This window comes from Sphaeramia orbicularis, chromosome 22, assembly GCF_902148855.1.
Source record: "Sphaeramia orbicularis chromosome 22, fSphaOr1.1, whole genome shotgun sequence".
In the NCBI taxonomy this organism is placed as follows: Eukaryota; Metazoa; Chordata; class Actinopteri; order Kurtiformes; family Apogonidae; genus Sphaeramia; species Sphaeramia orbicularis.
In genome coordinates, this window is record NC_043978.1 from 49,821,493 (window position 1) to 49,848,812 (window position 27,320).

The 27,320-nt window shown below is 38.1% G+C and overlaps 1 protein-coding gene across 20 annotated transcripts in view; it reads right to left on the bottom strand.

The window, feature by feature from the left end:
• The window catches only part of tnika (TRAF2 and NCK interacting kinase a), a 173,396-nt gene extending 146,294 nt beyond the window's left edge, over positions 1–27,102 (bottom strand). For all 20 annotated transcript variants that reach the window (XM_030126409.1, XM_030126407.1, XM_030126401.1 and 17 more), the window contains exon 1: positions 26,586–27,102. In XM_030126409.1, the coding sequence (XP_029982269.1) occupies positions 26,586–26,642 (57 nt within the window). In that variant the 5' untranslated portion in view covers positions 26,643–27,102. The remainder of the gene's footprint in view (positions 1–26,585) is intronic.
• Between the last annotated feature and the right edge of the window lie 218 nt (positions 27,103–27,320).

The following is a 27,320-nucleotide window of genomic DNA, read 5'->3' on the forward strand; positions in this document are numbered from 1 at the left end:
AAAGAGTAAGTCAGAGAGAGACTGCAAGTTTTGTTTAACAGCTCAGACCGCAGCAGTAGCAGTAGCAGCAGCATTAGCAATAGCAGTAGCAGTAGTAGTGGTAGCAGTAGTAGTAAGAGCAGTAACCTCCTGCAAGCAGCATCACATTTTAAAGCTTCACAGGTAGACTTTTCCTGCGCTCATTTCCTTTTCCTCTTTTTTTCTGAGTGTGTGTGGCTGCATGTGTGAATTAACTCCCAGAGCTGCATACAAAGTTCTGACAGCCAACTCCCCAGATACATCTGAGGATGCACATTCTCTCCCTGTCTCTGTTTTCTGCTCTATCTTTGATTGAATTCTGCACACGCATTGCATACAAGCAGGCGTGTGCTTTAAATGCATGTGCATATTGAAACCGCAAGACATATGATGCGGCCCATGCACGCTCCCTTCCATGCACAATGAATTGTGCTGCCGTGGCTGGAGAAACAGAGTGTTTTTGCTGCTCTACTTCATACATATCCTTAGGCTCGCTGATAAAAATACAGCACGGTATCATTCATATTTTATAGGCCACTTGCAGAATGAGCTCTCAGCGCCAGGCTTTGTCAATGCATCTGCATGTGTGCATTATGTGAGCACGCATGTCTTTGTTGTTGGTGGTTTCCTATGACTGGAGCGTTTTTTTCACCCCTTTCCTGTTTCTTTATTTTGTGCTTTTGCTGAGCAGCTTTTGCCAGCATCACATGACTGCCACATGACCCCGCTGGTGGCCGATGAATCACAGTGAGTGTGCATCTGCATTTAGCTGCAGAATGACAGTAGGGCATTAAATATAGCTTGTACAAAAAACAAAAATGAGGAAGGAGAGGGTTCAGTCATTCTTAGATGAGCAGCAGAGGTTGTGTAAAGAAAAACAAACCCCATCTTAGAGGCTTTTGGGGAAAACATGTCAGGCAGGTCAAAGGCAGAGCGGGGGCGGTGGCTTGGGGGGCTCAAACCCTGAATGTTTGAAGTGAAAATGACTTCAACTTCATTTAATTTCCCCTCAGTCTATGATTGCAACAGCAGAAATGCACCAAAAATCCAGGATGACTGTTCTGTGATGTCACTGAAAGAAGCCTGTTAAACCTCTCGGCACAGAATTATGATAAAATGTATGTTTGCAATCAAGTTTTCTTGAGTGAGGATCCTAATGTTTCACCACTAAAAAATAAGGGCAATACCCTGACTTCTGTGCAGCTGCTAGATGTTCTACCATGTTAAGCTAATTTACTGTACATGGCAGGAAAAAATTGTAAAAAAGAAAAAAAAAAAAGATAACTATCAGTCATCATTGTTTTTATATAGATTAGAGCCAAATCTGTATTTTTCATTCCTCATGTATTAACATGCAGCTGGCTTTAAGTTATAATGTACATATGTAAATGATAAACTGAGGCATAATATTGTTAAAATTATACTTATTTTTTCAGTTTGTTCATTGTATTCACATCTTTTGAAAGGATAGTTTGTAGATGTAAACCTTTTCATAATATAAATTTACTTTTTTCACTCTCAAACACAGAGAAAAGTTTGGAGTTGACATTATTTATTTATTTTCATGTTATTATTTTACTGGTTCGGCCCACTTCAGATCAAATTTAGCTGAATGTGGAACTGAACTAAAATGAGTTTGACACCCCTGGCCTAAAACATCCAGAGGAGGTAGAATTCTTGTTCTCTCAAACCACCTGAATCACATTACGCTGAAAGGTAAATGTAACAAAAAAAAACCACTATCAATCATCAGTGTTTATTTCCAAATTTTTTAAGACAATTAAATCATATATTTGCTGTAAATAAGGAAAAAATCTCATAGTAAAAAACAGACTTGGCCTGCCTAGATTCACCTGAATGCTTCTAGTTACACCTCTGAGGCAGGATGCTGATTCTTCCAAAGTTGATGACAGTGATTGATTTACTTGATCTACTATGTCTAAAATGGCTCTTTTTTTTATACCTTCCTACATAATTCCTCTGATTTCAATGAATACATAAAAAGCGCCGTCTTCATCTGACAAGGCTTTTACACAACACTGATGATATGTTCATCTCAAATGTCTTTTAGATAAAACATTGCCTGCGTCTCCACTCAGCACTTATCTACAAGTGTAAAGAAATGCAATGATATCTTTCTAGTATTCAGTGCAGCTTTCAAAGAATGCCATTTATTACCAATAAAGCGCAAATCCACTGTATGTTTTATTTTTATACACCTGCTACCAGATAAGACAGGAAGTAGTAGTCCTGCTGACATTTCTGTAGAGACACACAAACTCTGCTCAGCGTCTTTACTCATTAATGGCTTATTCCTTTGCTATCACTTTTGTACTTATATAAGATTAAGTAGAATCACCTTTGGGCATAAGGAGTGCCCACTCTGGATGCAGCGCTGGACCCACTCTTTTCTCCAAACAGGGCATCCATATTGGCCCATGAGCAGCAGCATATAGGCCATTAGAAATAATGGGTTTTAGAGTGCAGGGCTGCAGTTCTTGTGAAAGCCACTTTACAACATGTGTGAGGACTTTTACTGTGTTCGTTCTTTCATTTCTCAATTTAGCCTTAATCCTCTCCGCCACATTCCTAGCCTTAACTCTTACCCAACATTAAGTTATGATTGAAAATCCAAGCTAAATCTTGAAACAACAACCTCCTTCCACTGAAATCCAAGTCACATAAACCTCAACAGCAAACATTCAGATAAGTATTGCGTACTACGTGGTACCGACTTGACTCGACTCGGCCTTTTTGCCTTTCCATTACATAAAACAACCTGGAATCTGGAGAAAGCTTTATGGATGCGTTTATGCTTAAAAAATCAATACCATGACATGTTAAACTGTTAATGCATGGAATTCATTACAGTGAATAGTTGGGTATTACAGTTAAGAAATGAGATACTGAAGAAATCCAACTGGATATGTTTGATGTCTAAAACGCCACTAGTTTATTAACAATTCATGTATCTATATTATAAAAGCCAAGTGGCCTCTGTGTGTGTGTGTGTGTGTGTGTGTGTGTGTGTGTGTGTGTGTGTCCAGGGATTCACACAAAATCCAGAAAGAGCTGACTGCTGCAGTTTGGCATACTTATGTATTTTTGGTCAAGAAACAGACTAGTGAAAACAGCAAGTTGATAGGACCAATATTTTGGGAGATATTGGTAATTTTGGAATACAATAGCCTTACTATGACGTTGCTATGGCCAGAACGCTTTGGCTGTGACTGCTGGACAAATGCAGTATAGCACAGGTGTCAAACATGCGGCCCGGGGACCAAATCTGGCCCGCCAAAGGTTCCATTCCAGCCCGCAGGATGAAAGTGCAAAAATTAACCTGAACAGTCAAGGCTGTCCAAATCCTTTTGGTTCAGGTTCCACATACAGACCAATGTGATCTACAGTAAAAATAACAACACAATAACCCATAAATAATGACAACGACAAATTTTCTTTGTGAAAAATTATGTGGAAAAAATTTAAGTGAAAAAAATAACATGATACTGTGAAAATATTAACGTTTACAAAACTATTCATTCACAATAAAATACAAATAAATACAAAAATAAAAAAGATGAACAACCCAAAATGTGCAATTTGAATAATATTCTGCCTGTCCCTAAATGTTTGGTGCATTTATGGATCCACTGCGATCTGTCGTTGTGTTAATAGTAAGAGATGTAATATTGTAGAAATTGTTCAAATTTTAGTTCCAAACTCCAAAATTTTAACAATATTCTACCTGTTACCAAATGTTTATGTAACATTGTGTCTAAATGTACATGCATAAATAATAAGTCGAGGCATAATATTGTTAAAATTGCACTAATTTTTCAAATGAAATTTATGTTTTTTCAGGTTATTCACATCTTTTTTGTAAAATGTAAATATTTTCATAATTTCATTGGGGTTTTTTTTTGTACTAAAACAAAAAGAAAAACTTGGATTCGTCATTTTTAAATGTTATTTTATTTTATTTTACTGGTCTGGCCCACTTGAGATCAAATTGGGCTAAATATGGCCCCTGAACCAAAATGAGTTCGACACCCCTGCAGTATAGCATGCATGAATACACAACAGCATACAAACTACCAAACCTAGAACCGGTAGATCCCTGCAGGTCAATGCACTAGTTACATTTAATACATTGAACAACATCATTTGGCTGTTGTAAATTACTAACCGTTAAGTGTTATTGTCTGATTCCAGTCACAGAAGGTGTCTTTCTTTATATGTACTTGCTTATATTTTGTAAAGGTTATGAAAGTGTTGCATTTGTAGAAACGCCCCCTGCAATACTAAATGGAGGAAATATGAAACAAAAGCCTGACTCTAATATGAGCCTTCTTCATACAAAGGCCTGGAACCTTCAGCAGCTAAGAGAAATAAAGTCCCACGATGATATTAGAGGAAATGCAGTACATTCTGGTTCTGTTCAGAAGTTATTTACTGTGAAACCCAATGTAGCTGGGACTCATCTTGTAGCATCTTTCATACAGTTTTGTCTTGTCATTTTTATCTTCTTGTATCCTGTTGTCGTCTTGTGTCTTTTATATAATTTTTGTCTTGTGGTGATGTTTTCTGTTTTCTTTCTGCTATCCTGAACACACTGGCCTTGTCTTGTCATTTTTTTTGCGAGGTTTTGATCATTTGCATTTTGTTTTTTGATACAAATGATCAAAATTGATAATTTAGAAGTTTTGTATCACTGAGAACTAAAATTTGAAGCTTGAAAGAAACAATCTTACAGTTAATTATTGATGTCAGGTAATCTAACCTTCTTTTTTTCATCACATTTATTTGGAGCTCACACATAATTTGAACTATTCACTCATTCACCAATTTACTGGTACAGACAGATCACTCACATCTTGTGAACTGGGACAATAAATACTTGGATTTAAAGACCCTTACGAGTTGTGGGAGAACTGGCATGAAATTACAAAAAGTACAACTGCACCAAAAAAAAAAAAAAAAAAAAAAAAGGAGGAAAAAAAAGGCCAAAACTGGCCATATGTGAATAGATTAATTTAAAGGGAAAAAAATCATACAGACTGAATGAAGGACAAATGAGTAAATCTGTCACTGCTCTGTAACAGTATTCAGTGTTAATGATCTGTTATTAACAAATAATAGTGAAAACAAAGATATACGTGTCATGTGATCTGATTGTTTGGGAAATATTTGTGTGAAAAACCAAACTGATCATCCAAACCACATTGGGAAGTGATAAGTGATGCATTTAATGACAATGAATTTGTTTCATCAGTGCAACACAAGTTGGAAGCTTGCCACTGGCTTTTATTTTTCACTTCTCGCCAATGTGCCACTTTGATTTATTGTGTATAATCATAGGTAGTTCATGCCAAAACAGACAGACTGTTGTGGTGTTGGGTTGTGTGCAACCATGTGTCTGTGTACACGAGCACGACAAAAGCCACTCCTCTAACAAATTCTCAGCTGAGTTTTTTTTACAATGAAATACAAGTACAAATATGAGAAGAACCACAACTATTCCTGCTTAATGGATCCTTTTGAGAAATACTTTTATGTTGGCATCAAGGATAACAGAGGATAGCATAATAACAATAGTTTCTAATGGGAAAAGGCTGATTTGTGATCAGTTGGCTGATATTATACAGAGGCGTCCCTGCATATCTTCAAGAGGCTCCTGAAGACCCAGCTCTTCCGAGAGCACCTCCTGTCCTAGCACTTTCAAACATTCCATTTTAAATATATCATTATGGTTATGCTGTTGTTTTACTTGGTATTTTTATTTCACTGTTTTAATTGTACAGCTGTTTTTTTATGTCTTCTTAATCTATTCTTGTATTTTTAGTCTATAATTTTGCTTTTGAAGCTTCTGTACGACATTGTTTTTAATTGTACAGCTGCTTTATGTCTTTAATCTATTCCTGTATTTTATTTTATTTTATTTTTTATTATGTTTTTTTTTTTTTATCTTGGTTTTCCCCTGTAGGTTGCTTTGGAAAAAAGTATCTGCCAAATGCATAAATGTAAATGTAAATATTAGAAACCTTGAAAAATATGTGTGTACAATAACATACCTAGATGAATAAATCACATTCACTCGACACCAAACTCAGTAATTAATCAGTATATGTGGAACTGAACACCAAACTAGACATTAAAAAAATGTATCTTTTAGAATATCCCATTCCAGTCTGAGTGTTCAACTGTCTATGTCAGAATATTTTGCAAAAACAGCAGTAAACATGTCATGTCAGCTGAGTGAAATCAGATTTAAAAATGACAGAAATACGATCGTATGTAAGAGAAAAGTAGGAGGCTGACAGAGAACTGCTTGTCTCCTTCACATGAAAGGAGGTTTTTATGACCAGGAACTTGGAATTTGCCACAGAGGCCTTGGCATGAGATAATCATCTGCTGCAGTTTCCCTTATCAGATAAAAGCCAAACATTATAATCTGTGGCCATCTCACACGCAAATAAACCTTTTAACAAAGAACACACTCTAGCGTTACGGGGAAAACATACTAAGTTAAACGGAAAACATGTTTGGCTTGGTTCAAGGTAAAACCACAATAACAACACTGAATTAAGTGGAAATCAATCCAATAACATCAGTAAAAACTCTTAAAGTTGTCTCTCACATGACTACTTCTGTATTACTTTACATTTATATAGAACAGACTGAAGCTGTGAATAAGGGATGTGTTGTGTCTTAAATATACTCTTTATATCTTGTCAAACAGCATTGTGATTGCATTAATGATGCTACGCTAGCCAGTTTCATCAAAGTGCGTTTACAGTGATTCGTCAGTGTTAAAATAGTTCAGTTTGTCAGCTTTAACCTGCAGATATACATGTTACACGTTTCAATGGAAAGGCATAACGACTGGAGAGAGTTCACATCATCTTTACTGAAAAAAATAGCAGATGATAGATGAGTTTGTACAGTTGTGTACAACAAATCTGGTGATGAAAACCTAATGTTCTAATACCTAATGTACTTGTTAAAAGTCCTGTAAGTGTTTTTTTTGTTTGTTTTTCTGAATAAAAAGAAAAAGTGTCACCTATCTTCACTGTTAAGTTCATGACAAACATGGCTCAATACTGTGTTGACATTAAAATAACATGTTCATATTAGCATTGTTGGCTATGTTTTGACTGAACTCCATAATAGTTCATAATAGTTTCAGAACAATTAAGCCACTTTTGTTAGATTTAAACATCTTATTTGACAGTTGGGGAAGGACAAGGGAGCACATTATGTGCATCTGGGTTATCCCCTAGGCCGGGACGGAACACTTGCATAATGTTCTAACCATTTTTCCATCCATTAGTCATGGTGAGGGTCACAAGGATGTTTGAGCCTAACCCAGATACCTATGTGTGAAGGTGGAGTTCCCCCTGGACCTGTCACCAGTTCATCACAGGGCAGACATATACAGATAAACAGCCATTCAGCCTCACATTCACACCTACTGTATGAGTGACTTAAGCCACTTTTACACAGAGATCCTGGAAAAAAGGTGAGATGGTGATGCCACCTTTTAGTCAACATTAACCGATTTCCACAGCCAAGCCAAAGGAGTAACAGAGGTGAGACAGGCTGGACTTTTACACAGCAGACCTACGTTCCAGAATCAAAGGGGTAGTGACGCAGCGCAGCGTATAGTGTGACGTACAAGTTGTGCATCGGAAATACCCCGAGTGTAGCGGTGTTGCTAACCTCCCCAGAGTCGGCCTATCTTTCACCGTTCCATAAATGTTAGCATGGATAGAGTACTCCACCCGAAGTGACAACAGCTCGCGGATCTCTGCGTCTCTGCAGTTCGACATCTTTCTGGTCAAGTTGATATGTTTGTGTACACTGGGGATGCACCGATACCACTTTTTTCCAAACCGAGTACGAGTACTTACGTTTGAGTACTTGCCGATACCGAGTACCGATACGAGTACCTAATAATCCCATTCCAGTTCTTAGTTCCTTTTGTAAATGTGCTTTATTGTCATTGTCATTAGTCTGACTGGAACAAAGTGCTGCAACTGACATTTAATGTGTTGGAATGAGCGTTTCTCAATTAATCCACCAGGGGACGCTGCTCTGAATTAACCATACTGGACAAATACCACGAAGAAGAGGAAAGTTTTTTGAGAAGAAGAAGAAGAAAGTCAATAATAACAAACATGGAGACGACAGAGGTAACACTAATGTGACAATAATATCGCAGCGTTTTCACTGGTAAGGTTTAAAAGCTTAGCTTCAGCAGGAAGAGAAAAGAGAAATGAGTGATAAGTTTCGTTTTCACTTCTGTTGGCGGCGGTCCGCACTGCTCCGTACTCCCGCTGGTATTCTCATTCTGTTTACGCATCCGCCAGCACCTAGTAAACGGATGGAATGTACGCAGAGGACAGACAGAACGCTACGTCCGTATCTGTCTGTTTTTAACGTTACTTGCAGTCAGCGTTACTTTTATCACCATCATTTATTTCGTTAAATCTCCACACTCTTCACACTCCACACACATTATTCCACCGCCGCATACCTGCTGCACTGAACTGTGAGTGTCACACGGCCATAAGTGGTATCGGTGCATTTGTATCGGATGTCTTTTACGAGTACAAGTACGACTACACATACTGAGTATCGGAGTAGATGCCGATACTCGTATCGGTGTATCCCTGGTGTACACGCCCCTGGCGCCAGAGAGGCAGCAGACGCTTATGAAAGCACTGGCATGGACACTGTGGCAGCTGCCCCAGGTGCCGCGGCATTGTGCCACAGGTGGAAACGGCACACCTGGCGGCTGCTGCAGAATCCATGCCTGTGCCTTCATATGTGGCCGCTGTCTTTCCAGCACGGGGGTCGCAGTCATCAAAATGTCACACCTTGGTTGCAGAATGAGAGGTGTTCCTTTTACATAGTGCTCCAGAATCATGATTCCACCTTTATTATGGCTCTGTTACTACCTCCACAGGTGTTACAAAACCACGATAGAGGTGGGACCAAATGATCCCAACATTTCGTTTACACAGTCATTCTGGAATAAAGGTGAAATATTCCCGTAACAGAAGTGCCATGTAAAAGGGGGTTTCGATTGACCAATTAACCTAGTCAGGTGCATGTCTTCGGAATGTGGGAGGATGTTGGAGTACCCAGAAAACATGCAAATTCCACACAGAAGGGCCCATAAAAATGCTAACCACTACACCACCATGCTACCTCCTCGATGTTCTAACTTAGCTTAATTCCTGTAACAAGACTGTTACATTTTCTGTCATGTACTGTAGGTCTGTAGGTTATTTAGAATGTATTTGTCATGTTCTTGAACCTTTATTTTGATAAATAGGCTAAAAACAGATCTTGTATATTTTTGATTTGCAACTGAAATTTTTATCTTCTTATGAGAAACACTGCAATGCATTGTACATATTACTGCTCTGCTCAAATGTAACAGCCTATTATTTTTTGTCCCTATCACTTAGTCCTTAATCCTATGCAAATCATCAAATGTTTAGCTCTGACTTTAAGGATGAAACAAATACGAAAATCTGCTATCACTGTGCTGTTAGTTTTATGATTTAAAGAATAATGTAACTTAATCATATGCTGGAGAAAGTGTTGAGTTCAGTTTGCAGAATTTTCCGATTCTTCCACAATAAAGCAGAGCAGAACCTGTGTTAAACAAGTTTTATTGAAACAGTTTTATCCTAAAGGCCAGATGTATTATCCTTCAGCAGTGGTTCCCAACCTTTTTTGTCTCATGACCCCATTTTAACATCACAAATTTCTGGCAACCCCAGACATTGTTTTTAGCTAAAATTAATTTGTTTTTGATCATGTAATAGTTTGCTATACTATGTTGCAAATAAATGTTAATTTTAGACGACATTTAGTCTGTATAATATATATTATTATTATGGATGGAGGCAGGAAAGCCAGGTGTAGATTACTGCACAAAGTGAGAATTTGATTTTCCTTGGTCAGGATATGTACAGTCAGTCCAGCTTGGATTTACAAGGCTGACAATTAAAACTGAACAAACAAGAACTCAAACTATGAATTATGAAAGAGCTGCAGCATCTGAAACCGACCACAATGAACATTTGACAGATAAACAGAACCACAGTGCTGCAGTTTCAGCTTCACACTTTGTCATGTCTTTTATGGATTAGGATTGTCTCTCCTCAACTCACCATATATTTTTTATAACTAAGTTTTTATTTTTATCAATTACTAAAAATTTCAGGTGACCCCATTTGAATACCAGGCGACCCCACATAGGGTCCCGACCCCAAGGTTGAAAAACACTGTCCTACAGTGAGTCAGAGAGCTGAACATGATTAATTATTATTATGGAGTGGAGTCTGCATACCAGTGAAGCAGAAAAAAGGAAAAAGTATTAAAGAAACAGATCATTTTTTATTTCAAACTAAAGCTTCTATTACAGTTAGTCCTGCTGTGTATCTATAGTATACGATTGTGAGTCAGACTGGAGCCAGGTGAGTGCTGTTAATGTCTATAGAAAGCAAATTACACATGAGTGAGGAGGATTGAATTAGAGACCCTAAGAGGATGATAGAAATCATGCAGGGGCTCAGGCTGCCTCTTATAAAAACCACTTACACTTAACAACATGGCTCACCACTACTGGCATTTTACAAGGAGACGCCGCGGCAGCATAATTCCCAGAGCATCTCACCCAGACATGTACAGTACGTTAAAAGGAGTCAACTTTTAATCACAGATTTACAGCCCGGAGAAGATGATACGCGCTGCAGAGTTTTTTTTTTTTTCTCTGCCATGTTAATGAACCCATCCACTCCTCCTCCTCCTCCTCCTCGATGCCTCTCACTTTCACTCCGTCTCTGCCAACTTGTCATTTCACACCTTTTCCTGTCACCTCTCCGTCCGTCCCTCCATCCTCCCCTCATCATTCATCTTTTCTTCTCAGTTTTGCCCCGCTGCTCCCTGCTTCACTAATTTGCGATCCATCTTTCTTGCGTTCCCTTCTCGCTCTGCTCTGCTCTGCTCTATGTGAGTCAGACACAACGGAGGGATTCAAGTCCTACTATGGACTTGTTTACATGTGCATGAGTCTTCCAAGCACTTGAGGTCAAGTATGTGTGTGCGCACTTGGAGTGAAAGGAAAGAAAAAGGAAGACAGTGTGAGTTATAGAGCCTGTGCATGCCCAAATAAATGTTCTAAAAATGTCTTGAGAGCAAGGTGAAGCATTTGCATTTAGAGCTGCAAGGATTAATCGATTAAATGTCGACTTTTAGACCTTCAGTTCTCAGTAGAGTTTTTGGAATCTCATAATTACCATTCAACATATGATTTCTGCACCTCCTCTGGACTCTGGAAAATCTACCCTGTGATCAATCATAGTTGTTTTCGGACCAGCAGAGACGGTTAAATATGGGATGGAGAGCTTCAGTTACAGATTACTGTTGAGATTCCATCAAACGTGACTCGACTGTTGTACTCCATGGTTTGACACAGAAGCAACATAAAAGCCAAAACAGTGATAATTCAGTCAGGTTGTTGAACATCTTTTCATTTGAACAAATAAGAGATAAGTGTGTTTTATAACTATGGCAACGTAATAACTATGGCGTTTTCTTCCTGTTCAACCACTTCCCTCAATGTATCCTAATACAATTGCATCCAATAAGGTGCAATTTATTCAATATTTATCAAAATATAAATGCACTATTTTTATATAGACTTGAATTCAACTGTTTTCATAGGTAATACATACTGTTCATATTGTTCATAGATATACATACTGTCCCTTACTCCTTTAAACTTTTATCAATATTAACCCATAAAGACCTAGTGGTAGCCTACATCTGTGGTAGTTCCTAAATCAATTTCTCTCTCTATTTAACCTTTCTTCAGCAATTTATCTTAATTTCCTTTATTATCTTCTGTAATTTAGCATTTTTTCAGTGCAAATCAGAAATTTCCCTATATTTAATTCACAGAGCATGTAGATGTTTATTTAAGGTCAGAGTAAATTCAAAAGTTATTATATGAATACAGAGAAAATTGAAGAAAAAGTGACTTGTCAGCAAAAATATCAGTAACTAAACCTAAACCAAGTGTCCACTGTCATTGATCCAACTCCATGGGTATTACTGGTGAATCAGTGTTGCAGAAGATGACGGTGTTTCTACATTCACGATGGAGCCTCTGAACATCCAAATGGGTCATATCTGATGACCATGAAAAGATGATAAACTGCATTTTAACTGAAATATTTCAACATATTGGTAGGTTCAGTGGTTCAGAAGCTATTAGACATTTTAGATCAGTAGATGATTTTTGTTACTAGAAGCTGTTTGGGTCTTTATGAGTTAAAAATATTTGGCTTTATTTTATTCAGTTGTATGTTAGTTCCATCCTCAGTTGTTAGTAAGCTGGATACAAATGTGTTGAAGGCTGCAGTGCACATACTGTTTGTAGATGTCACTTGACTTTTGTGTTTTGTTTTTTTTCCGCCTATTCAAATACTCATTTAATCAAATCAAAGAAATTAATCAATAGATTAATCGATTACAAAAACAATCAATAGCTCCAGCACTAGAACCAACTCTTCACATATGTGTAATAGTAGTGGATGGACGCCTAGATACATTAACATTTCTGAAACTTTGGTTAAAATTTGCAACAAATGGACAGAAACCTGTGTGATGAAAACATCTGTTAGTGGTACTCCGCTATGCATTATAATCATCATTTTGTTTATTACTGTTGAACATCTTGGTGCTTTTAAGACGGAGTGTAAATTATTCAGAAACTTAGCTTGGAGCTATGACAGACCACTGGCTGTTTTTTTTTTGTTTTTGTTTTTTGTTTTTTTTTTCAAATTAATGACACACTACCTCCTATATATAAATTAATATTTTCAGGAAAACCTTCCTTAATTTGCATGTCAACAGCAGAAAACTTTACCAAACTACTGTTTTCATAAATCATGTGATCGCAGTGGGTAAAAAAGACAGGATCTTATGTGAAAATGTCAGTATTTACTGACTGAATTTCTCTGACTGCATTAGGGAACCTTATACGTTTGTGTGTAACTGGACAAACTTGCAGTGCTCGTATAAGTGTAGCAGAGAATTAAGACTCAATGCAGCTCCATCAGTGACTTGGGGGGGAAAAATAGGTCAACTAGAAGCAGGCAGGCAGAGTGGAAAGGAGGGTGGGAGGGAGAGGGGCATTTCTCAGCGACAGACTGCCATACAGTATATAGAGTATTCATGAATAAGCTCTGTGTAAGCCTTGGGCACTGCTGTGGCCCCGTTACTATGGCGTCCATGGTGAGAGGCCGAGGAATGTGGCCTTACTGGGCAACGGGGATAGAAGGGGAGGGGGGGATTTGGAGAGGGGTCTTTGCCTTGGACTACTTTAGTCACTGGTCACATCTCCACCTTTAGCCCAAAACACAGCCCTTGTCACTTTCTCCTGCTTCTCCTCTCTCAGCTCCCACTGTCTGTCTGTGTAGGTTCCCAAACTCAGGCTTTGGACCCAAAATGAGCGACAGAGCTGGTTTTATTGGGTCGCCAACTGTCAGTCTAAAGTACAAAACAATGGCATGGCATCTCAATTCACTTCAGTAATTAGAAGAGCAGAAGAAGAAGAAGAAGGTGTTTCCTGGAAATGTCTCTAAATGTTGACCTCAACATGTGAAATACACAGGAGATCCCAGTCATAAAAGCCCCAGCAAGACAAAGATGAGCAACTGAGTGAAAATGGTGTAGAAGGTACTGCAAGACTAAAATGGCACAAGATGAAAACGTAACATGATATAAATAGCCTTACAATACGTAACATTACAAAAATAATATCCAAACTAGAAAAGCACTCGTAGACCTCCACAGACCTCCACCAAGGCAGATCACCACCAAAATTTAATCATTTGTTCCTTGTGCCAGTATCAACATTTCCTGAAATTTTCATCCAAATCCATCCATAACTTTTTGAGTTATCTTGCACACAGACAGACAGACAAACCAACGCCGGCAAAAACATAACCTCCTTGGTGGAGGTAATTACATAAAAGATTAAATCAGATGAAAACAATGTGAAGGATGCAAAAAAATAAAAACATTGTGATGAAAGTGCATGGATGAAACAAGATGATGAGCAAGACACAACAAGATGCAAACAACATGACAGATAAGATAGTGGTGTGTGTTTGTATTCTATTCTATAACAATAGGAAAACAATGTAAACAAGACAAAAAAAATTTCTGTAGTCAAAAATAATGTTGCACATTGTTGTCGCAATCATTAAACACATAACAAGACAAAAAAGTCACAATAAGATGAAAATGACATAAAAGACATGAGATGGTGAAAATGTTGTAGAAGACGTAACAAGAGAAAAATTACTGATATAGATACAAGATATCTATATAAGATATAAAATGCAAACAGGACAGAGCTAACATCACAAATGCAATGAGACAAAAAAAATGCATTGTGCCACGTTTGCTTGTTAGAAGTTGAGTAGTTTCACGTGTGGTCAACACTGACGATGTGTTGATGCCAAGCTAATATTACATATCAGTTTTTACAGCGATTGTTGCCGTTATCTTATCCATAACTGACACAGAGCTGAGACGATTAATCGAGTCAAATCAATTTAAAAAATTATTCAATTACAATTTTCCTGAATTGAAGCTTTATTTCTTCAATTTTGCTAACATTAAACATTGGTTCCGCTGTTGCATTTCACACGGACGCTTATAGTGATGCACAGTTCCATCTTAAGTTGTAAGTACGTTTGATCCAAATGTGTTGAAGACTGCAGTGCACAAATTGTTTGCAGATGTCATTTGACTTGTTTGTTGTTAATATATATATAACCTATACTTTTATACTGTTGTTATTATTGCTATTTCTATATAGATCTTTTTATATATATCCTTTTTTACACTTTTTGTGGTTGTTGTTTCAGCTGCTTCTGGAATAAAGGACAAGTTGTTTTGTTATCGTCAAACATGTCTGTTTCACATTTTTACAATTTTTTTCACCTATTCAAATAATCATTTAATTGAATTGAATCAAAGAAAATAATCAACAGAGTAATCAATTACAAAAATATTTGATAGCTCCATCTCTAGACTAACATCGCACCATTCAGGAAAAATGTTTGTTTTGACAGTTATGATGTATTTTTTAATGTTTTTTTTCTTTTCTGATGAGACATTAAATAGTTAACTTGACTTTGGTAGCCACTGCTGTTCTTCGTCTGTTTCTGTTTTTTCTGTTCGTCTTTTGTCCCGTTTTTTTTCTCTGGGAATCCGTCTCTGCGTCTCCCCGTCCTTCTGCGTCGTCCTCTCCATCGTCCTCTGACCGTGTCACTGTCCCTTCATCCTCACCTGCTCCCTCTTTCATCTCCGATCTCACACCTGAGTCTCTGCACAGCACATTTGTCCATTGCCAGTCTTGTGTGCATGTGTGTGTGTGTGTGTGTGTGTGTGTGTGTGTGTGTGTGTGCGTGTGTGTGTGTGTATGTGTGGTGCTGTGGCCGTACTTCCTGCTGGTTCACCATCTGTTGCTCTCATCAGCTGACTGGATGAACCCGTGCTTCTGACGCCTCTGACCAACCTGTGTGTGCGTGAGTGTGTGTGTGCATGTGTGTGTACGTGTGTGTATGTGTGTGTCTGTATCACTTTACATAAAAACCACTGTCTGTAGAAAACCACAGAGCTGCGACCTTTTCTGCTTTTGTTGCTGTCAAACTGTGAGTCACATCAAGACGGCAAACATGGAACTCTGGCCTTTTCTGGTTCTGGTGAAACGTCAATTGTCTACACAGGTGCCGCTGAGGTCGATGGGCGACACCGACAAATGACGCAAAGAAAGCGAGAGAGAGACAAGGCATAAGAAAAAGAGACGGAGAGAGAGAAACAGAAAGGGAAAAGTGCAGAGACAGCGAACATGAAAAGCCACTTCTCTCTCCACTTTACTTCCCACTCAGTTCTGTCTGTCTCTTTGTGTTACTATGTGTGTGTGTGTGTGTGTGTGTGTGTGTGTGTGTGTGTGTGTGTGTGTGTGTGTGTGTGTGTGTTTTGGCTAAAATTTCCTTAGGGGGTCAAATGAGTGGCCATTTTTGTCCAAAAAAAAAAAGGTGTAAGAAATGCATAGAACTGTGTTGAAATAATGCTAATACATTTGTGCACAGACTACTGATATTATTTGACAGTGGAAGCTCTATTTTCAGAAATAATGGATTTTGAATAGCACGTGTATGTGAAAACTTCTGCTGGTGGACGGACGTGACATTACCCATGATGACCTGGTCAGTACCAGTACTTTACTAGGAATAAACTTATATACTTACTATTGTTAATTCTCCTCTTATTCATAAATGTTAGTATTGTGGATCTAAAACAACACCAGCTGACACAAAAACACTAAATGTGTCAGTGGACGGATGTGACATGGTTGTTCCGGATCCCATCATACTGATGCTCAGCAGCCATGTCACCGTTTACACTAATGATCCCTGTGCAAAAACTAGGATCACAATTATTTATTGTGTAGTTTATCATCATACTAAAGAGTAAATAACAATATAGAATTGTTATTTCTTTATAAAAATGCTTATTATTAGAAAACTGTTGATTTCAAAAGTGACGTGTGACATTCTTCATGTATGTATTGGCGTAACATAAGCAGGATGGATCAGCACCATACTCCATATTGAACCTGTAAAAATAAAACATGCGATATGTAGTATAGAATCTTGTAAGAAAAATTGGGGAATCTAAAAGAATACAATATTTGTTTTCCAGGTAAATTCAGTTCAAATATAACTTGGCCATTTGTGACATGAAAATATAGCATTAATTGTGATGAAATTGGACATTTTTGACCTGAAAACATAGTTCATATGACCATCAACATGTTGCAACAGAACTGAAATCCTGTAAATTTACATAACTTACATTTACCAACACAAAGTTCCTTTGGGGATTCACTTATATGGATTTCTTATGCACAAAGACATAAATAGGACCTCTAAGCTAATTTTAGGCAGTTTGTGTGTTTGTTTGTGATGGTCAGAGTTCCCAAATGCAAGGGTAAGCTTTGGTCCCTAACCCCCACCCCACCCCCACCCTTTCCCCATACAAACACAGACACACAACACAATCCCCCATCATCACCACCACTGCCACCCATGCCAGTATTATAATCACCCACCCCCCACTAAACACATCATCAGAGCGTGCTGACCTACTTCCTGTCTTGCCCTGTCCAGCGGTCGACTAAACGCTCATCTGAGAGCGTGTGGGGAGGTGTCAAACATGACAAAGAGGGCTGGGCGATCGCATAATCTTATATTGTGGATGATCTGTATTTGTCATATGATCTGCATAAATAGAGCTGCACTGTCAAAACTTCATAGCTCAAGTACTAGCGTTGCATTATGGGTTGTTTGCAGCATTAAAGTTGCTCGGCAGTGGGTTTATTACAGTCCATTTATACTGAATCTGTGGTATCTCTTAATACCAACGCCCTGTCCACACTAACACAGATATTTTCCTAAAGATGTAGATTTTCTTTTAATGCTATCTACGCAACTTTTATTTTGTAATATGTCTGTTCACATGACGCTCAGAAGCTCAGACAAACCTCAGTAACTGTCGGACAAACTGGACACAGTGGATAACACTGGACATTGCAGACGCTTTAATCCAGTGTTTTTCAACCTTGGGGTCGGGACCCCACGTGGAGTCGCCTGGAATTCAAATGGGGTCATCTGAAATTTCTAGAAATTGATAAAAATGTAAAAAAATAAAATAAAATAAAATCTTACTAATAAAAATCTATGGTGAGTTGAGAGACAGAATCACAATACAGGGTGTCCCATAAGTCTCCATACATAGGAAAAATAAACATTTCTTGACATAAACCATTTTTATTTATATAATATGCTTTATATGACTGCCATTTTGTCAGGAACACATTTCAATGCGTGTCCTCCACTGCTGAAGAACTATAAAGAAGAAATATAAAGAAATACATGTTAGAACCATATGTATTATGCCTCCTATGTATGGAGACTTATGGGACACCCTGTACATAAAAGACATGACAAACTGTGGTTGTGAAACTGCAGCGCTGTGGTTCTGTTTATCTGTCAAATGTTCATTGTGGTCAGTTTCAGATGCTGCAACTCTTTCATAATTCATAGTTTGAGTTCTTGTTTGTTCAGTATTAATTGTCAGCCTTGTAAATCCAAGCTGGACTGACTGTACATATCCTGACCAAGGAAAATCTAATTCTCCCTTTGTGCAGTATTCTACACCTGACTTTTCTGCCTCCGTCCATAATAATATACATTATACAGACTAAAGTCACCTAAAATTAACATTTATTTGCAACATAGTATGGCAAACTATTACAAGATCAAAAACAAATTAATTTTAGCAAGAAAAAAAGTCTCTATTTTGAATATCTGGGGTCGCCAGAAATTTGCGATGTTAAAATGGGGTCATGAGCTAAAAAAGGTTGGAAACCACTGCTTTAATCTGTCATGAAGATGAAGCAGCAACAAGTTCAGCTATAAACTTGAGTTACATTAAGTGTTGGTTCAGGTTGTCTGAAGGTATTTTTAACATGTGTCCATCTCTCTAAGGCAGGGATGTCAAACTCACATTCAGCCCAATTCTATCTCAAACAGGTTAAAGGATTAAAATAACAGCATAATAACCTATACATATTGACAAATCCAAGTTTTTCTCTTTGTTTTAGTGCGATAAAAAACATCCAAATTTGAAAATACTGACATTTACAAACTATCCTTTCCCAAAAACTGTAAATGACCAGAAAAAAAATTCAATTTCTTAAGAAAAATAAGTGCAATTTTAACAATATTATGCCTCACCTCATCTTTTGCACATGTGCATTACACACAATGTTAAACAAACATTTCGTAATCAGCATTATATTGTTGAAATTTTGAAGTTAGGAATTTGGAACTAAAATTAGAATAATTTCAACAATATTATGTGTCAGTTTATTATTTACACAACTTACAGATCAGATCCACAAATGCACAAAACATTTACTAAAAATCCCAGAATATTGTTAAAATTGCACTTATTTTTCTTAAGAAATGTCTTTTTTTTCTGGTATTCTTCACATCTTTTTTGTTTGGATAGTTTGTAAATGTAAATATTTTCATAATTTAATGGTTTTTATTGCACTAAAACAAAAAGAAACACTTGGAGTCTTCATTATTTATAGGTTATTATTCTATTATTTGAATGCAAATTGGGGTATGATGCCATCATTTTACAATGTCTCTGTTTTCCTTGAACACAGATACAAAAAAAAAAAAAACAGAGTTTGACTTTGGAAAGCAAAGTGGTATAAAAATCATCAGATTTAGTGCACTCTAAGATTATAACATCCGCTATTCTCTGGGAGCTCTGGCCCTAAACTGGGGTTAGGATTAAACAGTAAAAACAATATACACACTATTAGGCTTCATTTGTAAGTCAACGTCTTCTTTGTGTGTTTAACATGTGATTGAAACACAATTAAAACTACATCAGTTTAACCCTGTCTCAAATGTGACCCTAATCCCAACCCTAAAATGGGTCACCACTGACCCCGTGGATGTTAAAGAGGTTTTAACCTTATAACACATTGTTTTGCTTCTGAAGAAACAATGATTGACAAAATGACTCCAGACAGCCACAAATAACCGGTCCAGATTCTGAAGTCTGATGTGCAAAATACATCTGATTTAAAGCTTTTTCTGACATTAAACCCAACAGCAAAATATCCTCAGTTCTTTATAAAAACATGCAGGACATAGTTGGCCAATCAGAGTCTGTGCATTCGATGAAGACACTGCAGCGGTCACAGATGTATAGTTTGAGCAATATGAATCAGAAGTCTTCAAAAACAATGAAGAAGTTGTCAGATTTTAGTGGTAACTAGGGATGTAACGATACAAAAATTTCATATCACAGTTATTGTGACCAAAATTATCACAGTCATCATTATTATCGTGGTATTGTTGAAATTGAGCTCAAAATGTTCAAAAAGTACTGATACACGCACTGAAATAATTTAACCAAATTGTATTTAAAAATAAATAAATAAATAAATAAATAAATAAAATAATACGCACAATGTACTTTCTGTTGACAGAAACATTCAAGTATTAACCCTTAGTGGTCTGAGCCTATTTTGTCCATTTGTTCAGTACTTTTGATTTTGCCTTTATATACTATATAAACAAATGTTTCCTATACCCATGTTTGGTTTCTTTTTTTCAGCACAACTTCATTTATATCATTTGCCTATTATTTTTTTCACTTCAACCTACTACATCAACACAAAAGCCTAGAAAACACACAAAAAATATATAAAATCCGATTTAAAAAATTTATATAATTTATTGCATAAATAACACACAGATGCTTAACGAACCTTTTCAAAGACTTTAAAAGTGAATATTGGTTCCAAATATTAGGTATATGAAATTAAAATTGTAATAGATTAAAACTATACTCAAATATTTGACATAAAAGCAGATCTTTACATAGGCGTTTTCTCCGGAAAAGTGCGGTAATCAAACACAGTTATCATGATAATTAGAATTTAAACGGTAATACTAATCGTTGGCAATTTTACAGCCGTTTAACGCTATATCGGTAATCGTTACATCCCTAATTGTAACTCACCTACATTTTATTAAAAACTGTCATTCAGATTCTACCTCAAAAGATCCTCATATGATCCATGAATCAGATCAGTAAACAGTAACCAAGATAAAGGAAATATAAAAAAAACAAAACAAAACAATGAAAATAAGATTCAAGTAGACAGGACTGGTCCGGGCATGTCAAGGAACTCAATCTGATTTCCTGCAGACTTCTGTGGTAAACACACACTCTACCTCTCTGTCATTACCAAAGACAAGTCCAGAGACATGTTTTTGGAGGGAACAAGAGAACATAATAACACCTCTGCAGAACGACCATAGTTACACTGTAAACCCTGAATAACAATGCAGCCAAAAAGCCTCTGTCTCTGTTTTCCTTCTGACAAATTACATTCACACGAATCAATGTTCTTTTGAGGTGTTAGGTTTGAAAAATGACACTTTCCAACCGAAAAGTCTGGAGCAGCTATATCTGTATCTGTTCAACAAAGACTGCTATTTAATGAACTGATAATAACACATAAACACACTCACACACACAGATTAGAGCTCTGATAACAGTTTGAAGCAGGAAAAAGCGAAAATAGTGTTGAGGTGTTGTATTAGTTTGTTTGTCTCGTCAATCCTTGAAGACCTACAACTATTTTTGTGTCAACTTCCTAATTAATTTTCCTCTTCGTCTAACTTTCCCTAAGTGATTCATCAAATCTATTATAATATCATCCTCTGAATTTTACATTTTAGGCGATAATTAGGTATTTTCAGCTATATTCAATTTCAGGATCATGCATATGTTCATTAAAGCTCAGAGGAAATTTGAAGATTATTCAATGACATTAGAGAAAAGTGACTTTTTAACAAAATACATCATTCACTGAACATAAAATCAAGCAACGACAACCACTGTCATGAGTCAAACTATGGCTGTTTCTCAATTTCAAGTTCGTAGAGTACGGTCCTGTGAACTCGCTGAGTACGGTCTTAGTAAGAACGGTCCCAGAGAACGCACTTCCTAAGAACACAAGTCTCTCTGGCTACGTTCAGACTGCAGGCAAATGTGGCCCAAATCCAATTTTTTTGCCCATATGTGACCTGTATACAATCTGTTAAAGACAGTTTGAACATCAAAACTCTGATTTTTTCAAATCCGTCTCAGTCCACTTTCATATGTGGTCCAAACTTATCTGATATTTTGCAATGCGACTGAATGGCTAGGTTGCATTTATCCAACCTTTACATCATTGAAATGCGACAAGCGTTAAAATTCTGCGTCCCAGGAAGAGGAGTGGCAGGAAAAACATATTTATTTCCATAAACACAGTGCATACCTGCGTGGTCACGTATTACATCAGGACCTCTTTTACGCATGCGGGTCACTTCAGAGTCGCATGCTGTTCATACTCACAACTGATAGAAGTCGCACTTAACGTGTAATATGAACGAGCACACAAAAAAAATCTGGTTTCACCAAAAAATCCGAATTGTGCATTAAGACCAGCTGTGTGTGAAGGTAGCCTCTGAAATTGGATGGACTGTGTTCTTGTGAAGTTTCCTCCATGTCTCTGCATGTTGTTTATATTTTTTATAGATTTTGTATATTTTTCAAAACTGGAACTAATTTTGTTATATCCCATATAACAAAAAAAATGTACTTCTTGCTATTCTGCCTCTGGCGTGTGTTTAGGGATGGGAATCGAGAACCAGTTCTTTTTGAGAACCGGATCCCAGTGGCTCGATTCCTTGGAATCTTTTGCCTGCCTGCTTAACAGTTCTGCTTATGGATTCCGCCTTCGTTGTGCATGCGCGATGACCTCACGCGTATGCTGCAATGTTTTGGTCAGAACGTAGCCAACATGGCGTTGAGGCAGAAACGGTCTAAAAAGACGACATCAGGTCCACTGGAACACTGTCAAAGCTTCCATTTCTTCAAAAGGGTGAAATCCCTCCAATATGTTCAAACGTTTCTCCACAGCATGTGATTCATTTACAGGAATGTCACGTATTTGATACACTATTTAGCAGCGCTTGTGAATGTAGTGGCAGAGTGAACACTGGGCCCAGTTACGGTTCCAGTGCAGTCAACAAACATCATACACCCTTAAAATAAGTTTCTGAAGGTAGGGGAAAGGAAATGAGGTGCACAACAACAGGAGATGGGCCGAGCTGAGCCAAACCGGTTCCATGTAGTGGAAAAGCGGCAATAGATGAATTAGTAAAGAGTCTTTAGTTTCACTTTCACTGTATGCCCCACCTCCCCACGAACCGGGCCCGGCGTCATCTGTTATTACTATTTGTGCATACTGTATATGGTATATTTTCTGTGAAGAGTTCGAAATATAAAAGACAGTTAATGCAAACACACCCATTTGTACTCTTTTATTCCTTCGCCCAATGAGAATCAATAAGGAATCGGATCAACAAGCAAAATCGATAATGGAATTGGAATCATTAAATTCTTATCGATTCCCATCCCTACGCGTGTTACAACATTGTATCATATCATCTGTTGACGGTCATCGACTCAATAAAGCATTTTTATCACAGAAGCCGCCGTTGCATTCGAGAGTAACACAAAGTGCATCTTGGGATATTTGCCTGCCAAGTCTACACGAGTCACAGACCAGTGCATTCTTGGTCTAAGCTAGCAGACAAGAACACTTTGTTTGTGCGAACTTTCAATTGGAACAGTATTTGGGCCCCGACTGATGACGTTTCACAAGATCACGAGAATGGAAGAACATACATTGAGAAACGGCCTATAAGTTATTGGTGAATGAATGTTGTAGAAATTGACTGTGTTCAATAGAGAAAACATACATATGATGCCAATGAAAAGGTAAAAACTGCATTTTTATCTAAATTATATAAATGTAATGAGAGTATTAGTTGGTTGCAGCAGATGTTTAGCTCTTTGAGGGTTAAACACAGGAACTTGAAGATATTCCTTCCAAATGAAGTCTATTACATACATATTGGCCTTTCACTTTCACTCTGTTGAGTTAATCCAACGTTATCAGTAAGCGAAACATGCAGGTGATTTTTGCGTCATTGTGTGAGTCATTTTCCCTTTCATTTAATAATGCCAGGTGAAGATGCAACTCTCAGAACCAAGTTCAGCCAGTAGTTTGCAAAATATCATATAAAGTCACAAATGTGCATATGTGTGTCCTTGCACCTGATCCTGAATTACACTGACTCCAAACGCACAAACACTTCTTCATCTGCCCTCTGTCTGTCTCCTTCCCCTGTTTTTTTTATAATAGTCTTTGTTCCTTTTCTGGTCAGAATTCTGTTTGGCCCGCTGGTGAAAACACGCTACATACATGTAAACCTCTAAAGAATTTGTTGTCGACACTTCATTCACATTCCATGCGTTATGACACTGCATGCAGACAGGGAGAGTTAGAGAGGTGGTGGGGCAGTGATAATGCTCAGAGACAGAAAAGGACCGGCAGATAGACAGGGAGGTGGATTCAGTCAGTCAGACAGACGAGGAGGTGGAAAAAACAGGTGATAACAGTGAGAGAAAAAGGGTGTAGTGTGGAGACGGAGTTGTGACTGAAGCATGGAGACACAAGTCAAACAGATAGAGGGTAAAGACACGAAGACAGATGGAATGAGGAAAGAATAAAGGTATGAAAATGGATATGTGGGCACAATCAAGCAGACGAGGAAGCAGGCATTTACCACCAGGCAGACACTGACTGCATTGTGTGTCTGTGATGTGGTTTGGTTTCGCAAAGTATTCAGAGCAGCAGCAGCAGCAAACAGGTCTTTAGCAGAAGCCCCTGTTTCTCCTGTGCAGCATTAAAGTGCAGCTGACACCCACACACACACACTCAGACGAACACACACTATGCCGAGTGAAGCGACAACATGGGTGTCCATGCACAAACACAAGAGCAGGAAGGTTTTACTGTGTTTTTTTGTTTGTTTTTTTGCAGCAGCAACAGCAGCAGCAGATGAACAAAAGAGCAGACTATTGCAGCATAGGATCCTGCTTTGATGCAGGAGTAGGTTACACACTGACTACAGGTAGGCTGCCACTGAAACACACACACACACACATACCAACACACAACAACTTAGAGCACGGGAGTCAAACATGCAGCCCGGGGGCCAAATCCGGCCCACCAAAGGGTCCAGTCTGGCCCTTGGGATGAATGTGTGAAATGCAAAAATTACACTAAGATATTAACAATCCTTTTAGTTCAGGTTCCACATTCAGACTAGTTCGATCTCAAGTGGGCAGGACCAGTCAAATACTATCATAATAACATAGAAATAATGACAAGTCCAATTTTTTCTCTTTGTAAATGTAAATGTTTTCTTGTATTTCCACTAAAACAAAGAATAATTTTGCAAAAAATGTGAATAACCTGAACAAATATGAACAACCTGAAATGTCTTAAGAGAAGTAAGTACAATTTTAACAAGATTCGGTCTGTTATTTTAAATGTTTTGTGTATTTGTTGATCCACTGTGATCTGTACGTTATAATGCACATATGTAAAATGATAAACTGAGGCAAAATATTGTTAAAATTACACTTATTTTTTTCAGTTTGTTCATGTTATTCACATCGTTTGAAAGGATAGTTTGTAGATGTAAACCTTTTCACAATGTAAATTTACTTTTTTCGCTCTGAAACACAGGTGTCAAACATGCAGCCCGCAGGCCAAATCTGGCCCACCAAAGGGTCTAGTCCGGCCCTTGGGATGAATGTGTGAAATGCAAAAATTACACTAAGATATTAACAATCCTTTTAGTTCAGGTTCCACATTCAGACTAGTTCGATCTCAAGTGGGCAGGACCAGTCAAATACTATCATAATAACATAGAAATAATGACAAGTCCAATTTTTTCTCTTTGTAAATGTAAATATTTTCATATATTTACACTAAAACAAAGTATAATTTTGCAAAAAATGTCCATAACCTGAACAAATATGAACAACCTGAAATGCCTTAAGAGAAGTAAGTACAATTTTACCAATATTCTGCCTGTTAATACATATTTTGTGTATTTGTAGATCCACTGTGATCTGTAAGTTATAATGTACATGTGTAAATGATAAACTGAGGCAGGATAATGTTAAAATTACACTTATTTTTTCAGTTTGTTCATGTTATTCACATCTTTTGAAAGGATAGTTTGTAGATGTAAACCTTTTCATAATGTAAATTAACTTTTTTTCGCTCTAAAACATAGAGAAAAGTTCAGAGTTGACATTATTTCTATATTATTATGTTATTATTTTACTGGTACGGCCCATTTCAGACCAAATTTGGCCTGAATGTGGAACTGAACTAAAATGAGTTTGACACCCCAGACTTAGAGGAAATAATAACAGGTCTGAAAATACAGTTCTGACGAATCAGCAGGAGCATGGAGGAGAAACATTACATTCCATTGCTGTCTGATAGGCCCTTAATAGGCTGACCCAATGAAAAAAAAAAACAAAAAAAAACACATCCACAATTCCCCCTCTTTCTGTCTCTCAATCGAGGTCAGCAGATTCCCAGCTCCACCAGAATGAATCCAACCTCAGCCTTCAGCTTCACTTCCCTGACTTCTGCTGCTGCTCATAAAGGCTCCATCTCCATCACTCACTTTAGTTCAGGTCTAAATATACACGTGTATGATTTCATCTATTATTTGACACATCGTGGCCTGGCTGAACCGTCGTGTCTCCCACGCATCCGCCTCTAGAAGCAGCTTCCAGTGTTTATTCATGAACTGCTGTCAGGTGCAGAAGAAGAAGAAGAAAGAAGAAGGGGACAGAGTAGAAGAAGAAGAAACACGAACGCACGCGCCAGACCTGCATTTTTTTTTTTTTTTTTTTTTTTTTTTTTTAGTGTCATAGAAACTCACCCTTAAAGCAGACAGGTCGATTTCATCCAGACTCCGAGCTGGAGAGTCACTCGCCATGATGGAGGACAAAAAAAAAAAAGCCGCTCGCTCTTATGTGTCCTCTCTGTGACGTCCGATATCCTCAAACGGCCTTTTTTTCTTCTCGCTGTGCGCGCGTGAGTCTGTGTGCGCGTGAGTCTGTGTCTCCCACTGCAGCCTCGAGCTTTCGACTAAAAACACACTAGTCCCCTTTTCAGGTCAGCGGTGTGGGACGTGCCGTGTGGTCCCGTGCCGTGCCGTGCCGTGCCGTGCCTCGGGGCCGGTTTCTACACGGACACGCGGGCTAGAAGAAAGCAAACACCGCGGGGATGTGGAGAACCGAGAGCAGCGCCGTGGACGTCAGCCCCTGCACGTCCATGTCCAAGTGTGTCCGTGGAAGGTGAAGCCAGAGGCAGAGTGGGAGCGGACTGCTGCTGCTGCTGCTGCTGGTAGTGGATATGTGTGTGTGTGGATGTGTGTGCGTGTGTGTGGATACGGATGTGTGCTTCTGTGTGTGTCGGTCGCCGCCGCTGTGACAGCTCGTGGAATATACACAGGAGGAGAGAGGGAGGGAAACACCGCCCACTGCATCAGAAACCACGCCTCTAATGGGCGGGGCTTCACAGGGACTCCAAACTTTTTTCCTTCAATGACAGTAGATGGGGGGGCGCGTGTATCATTCGTTCATTCGTTTTTCAATTTAAAACCAAAAATTTA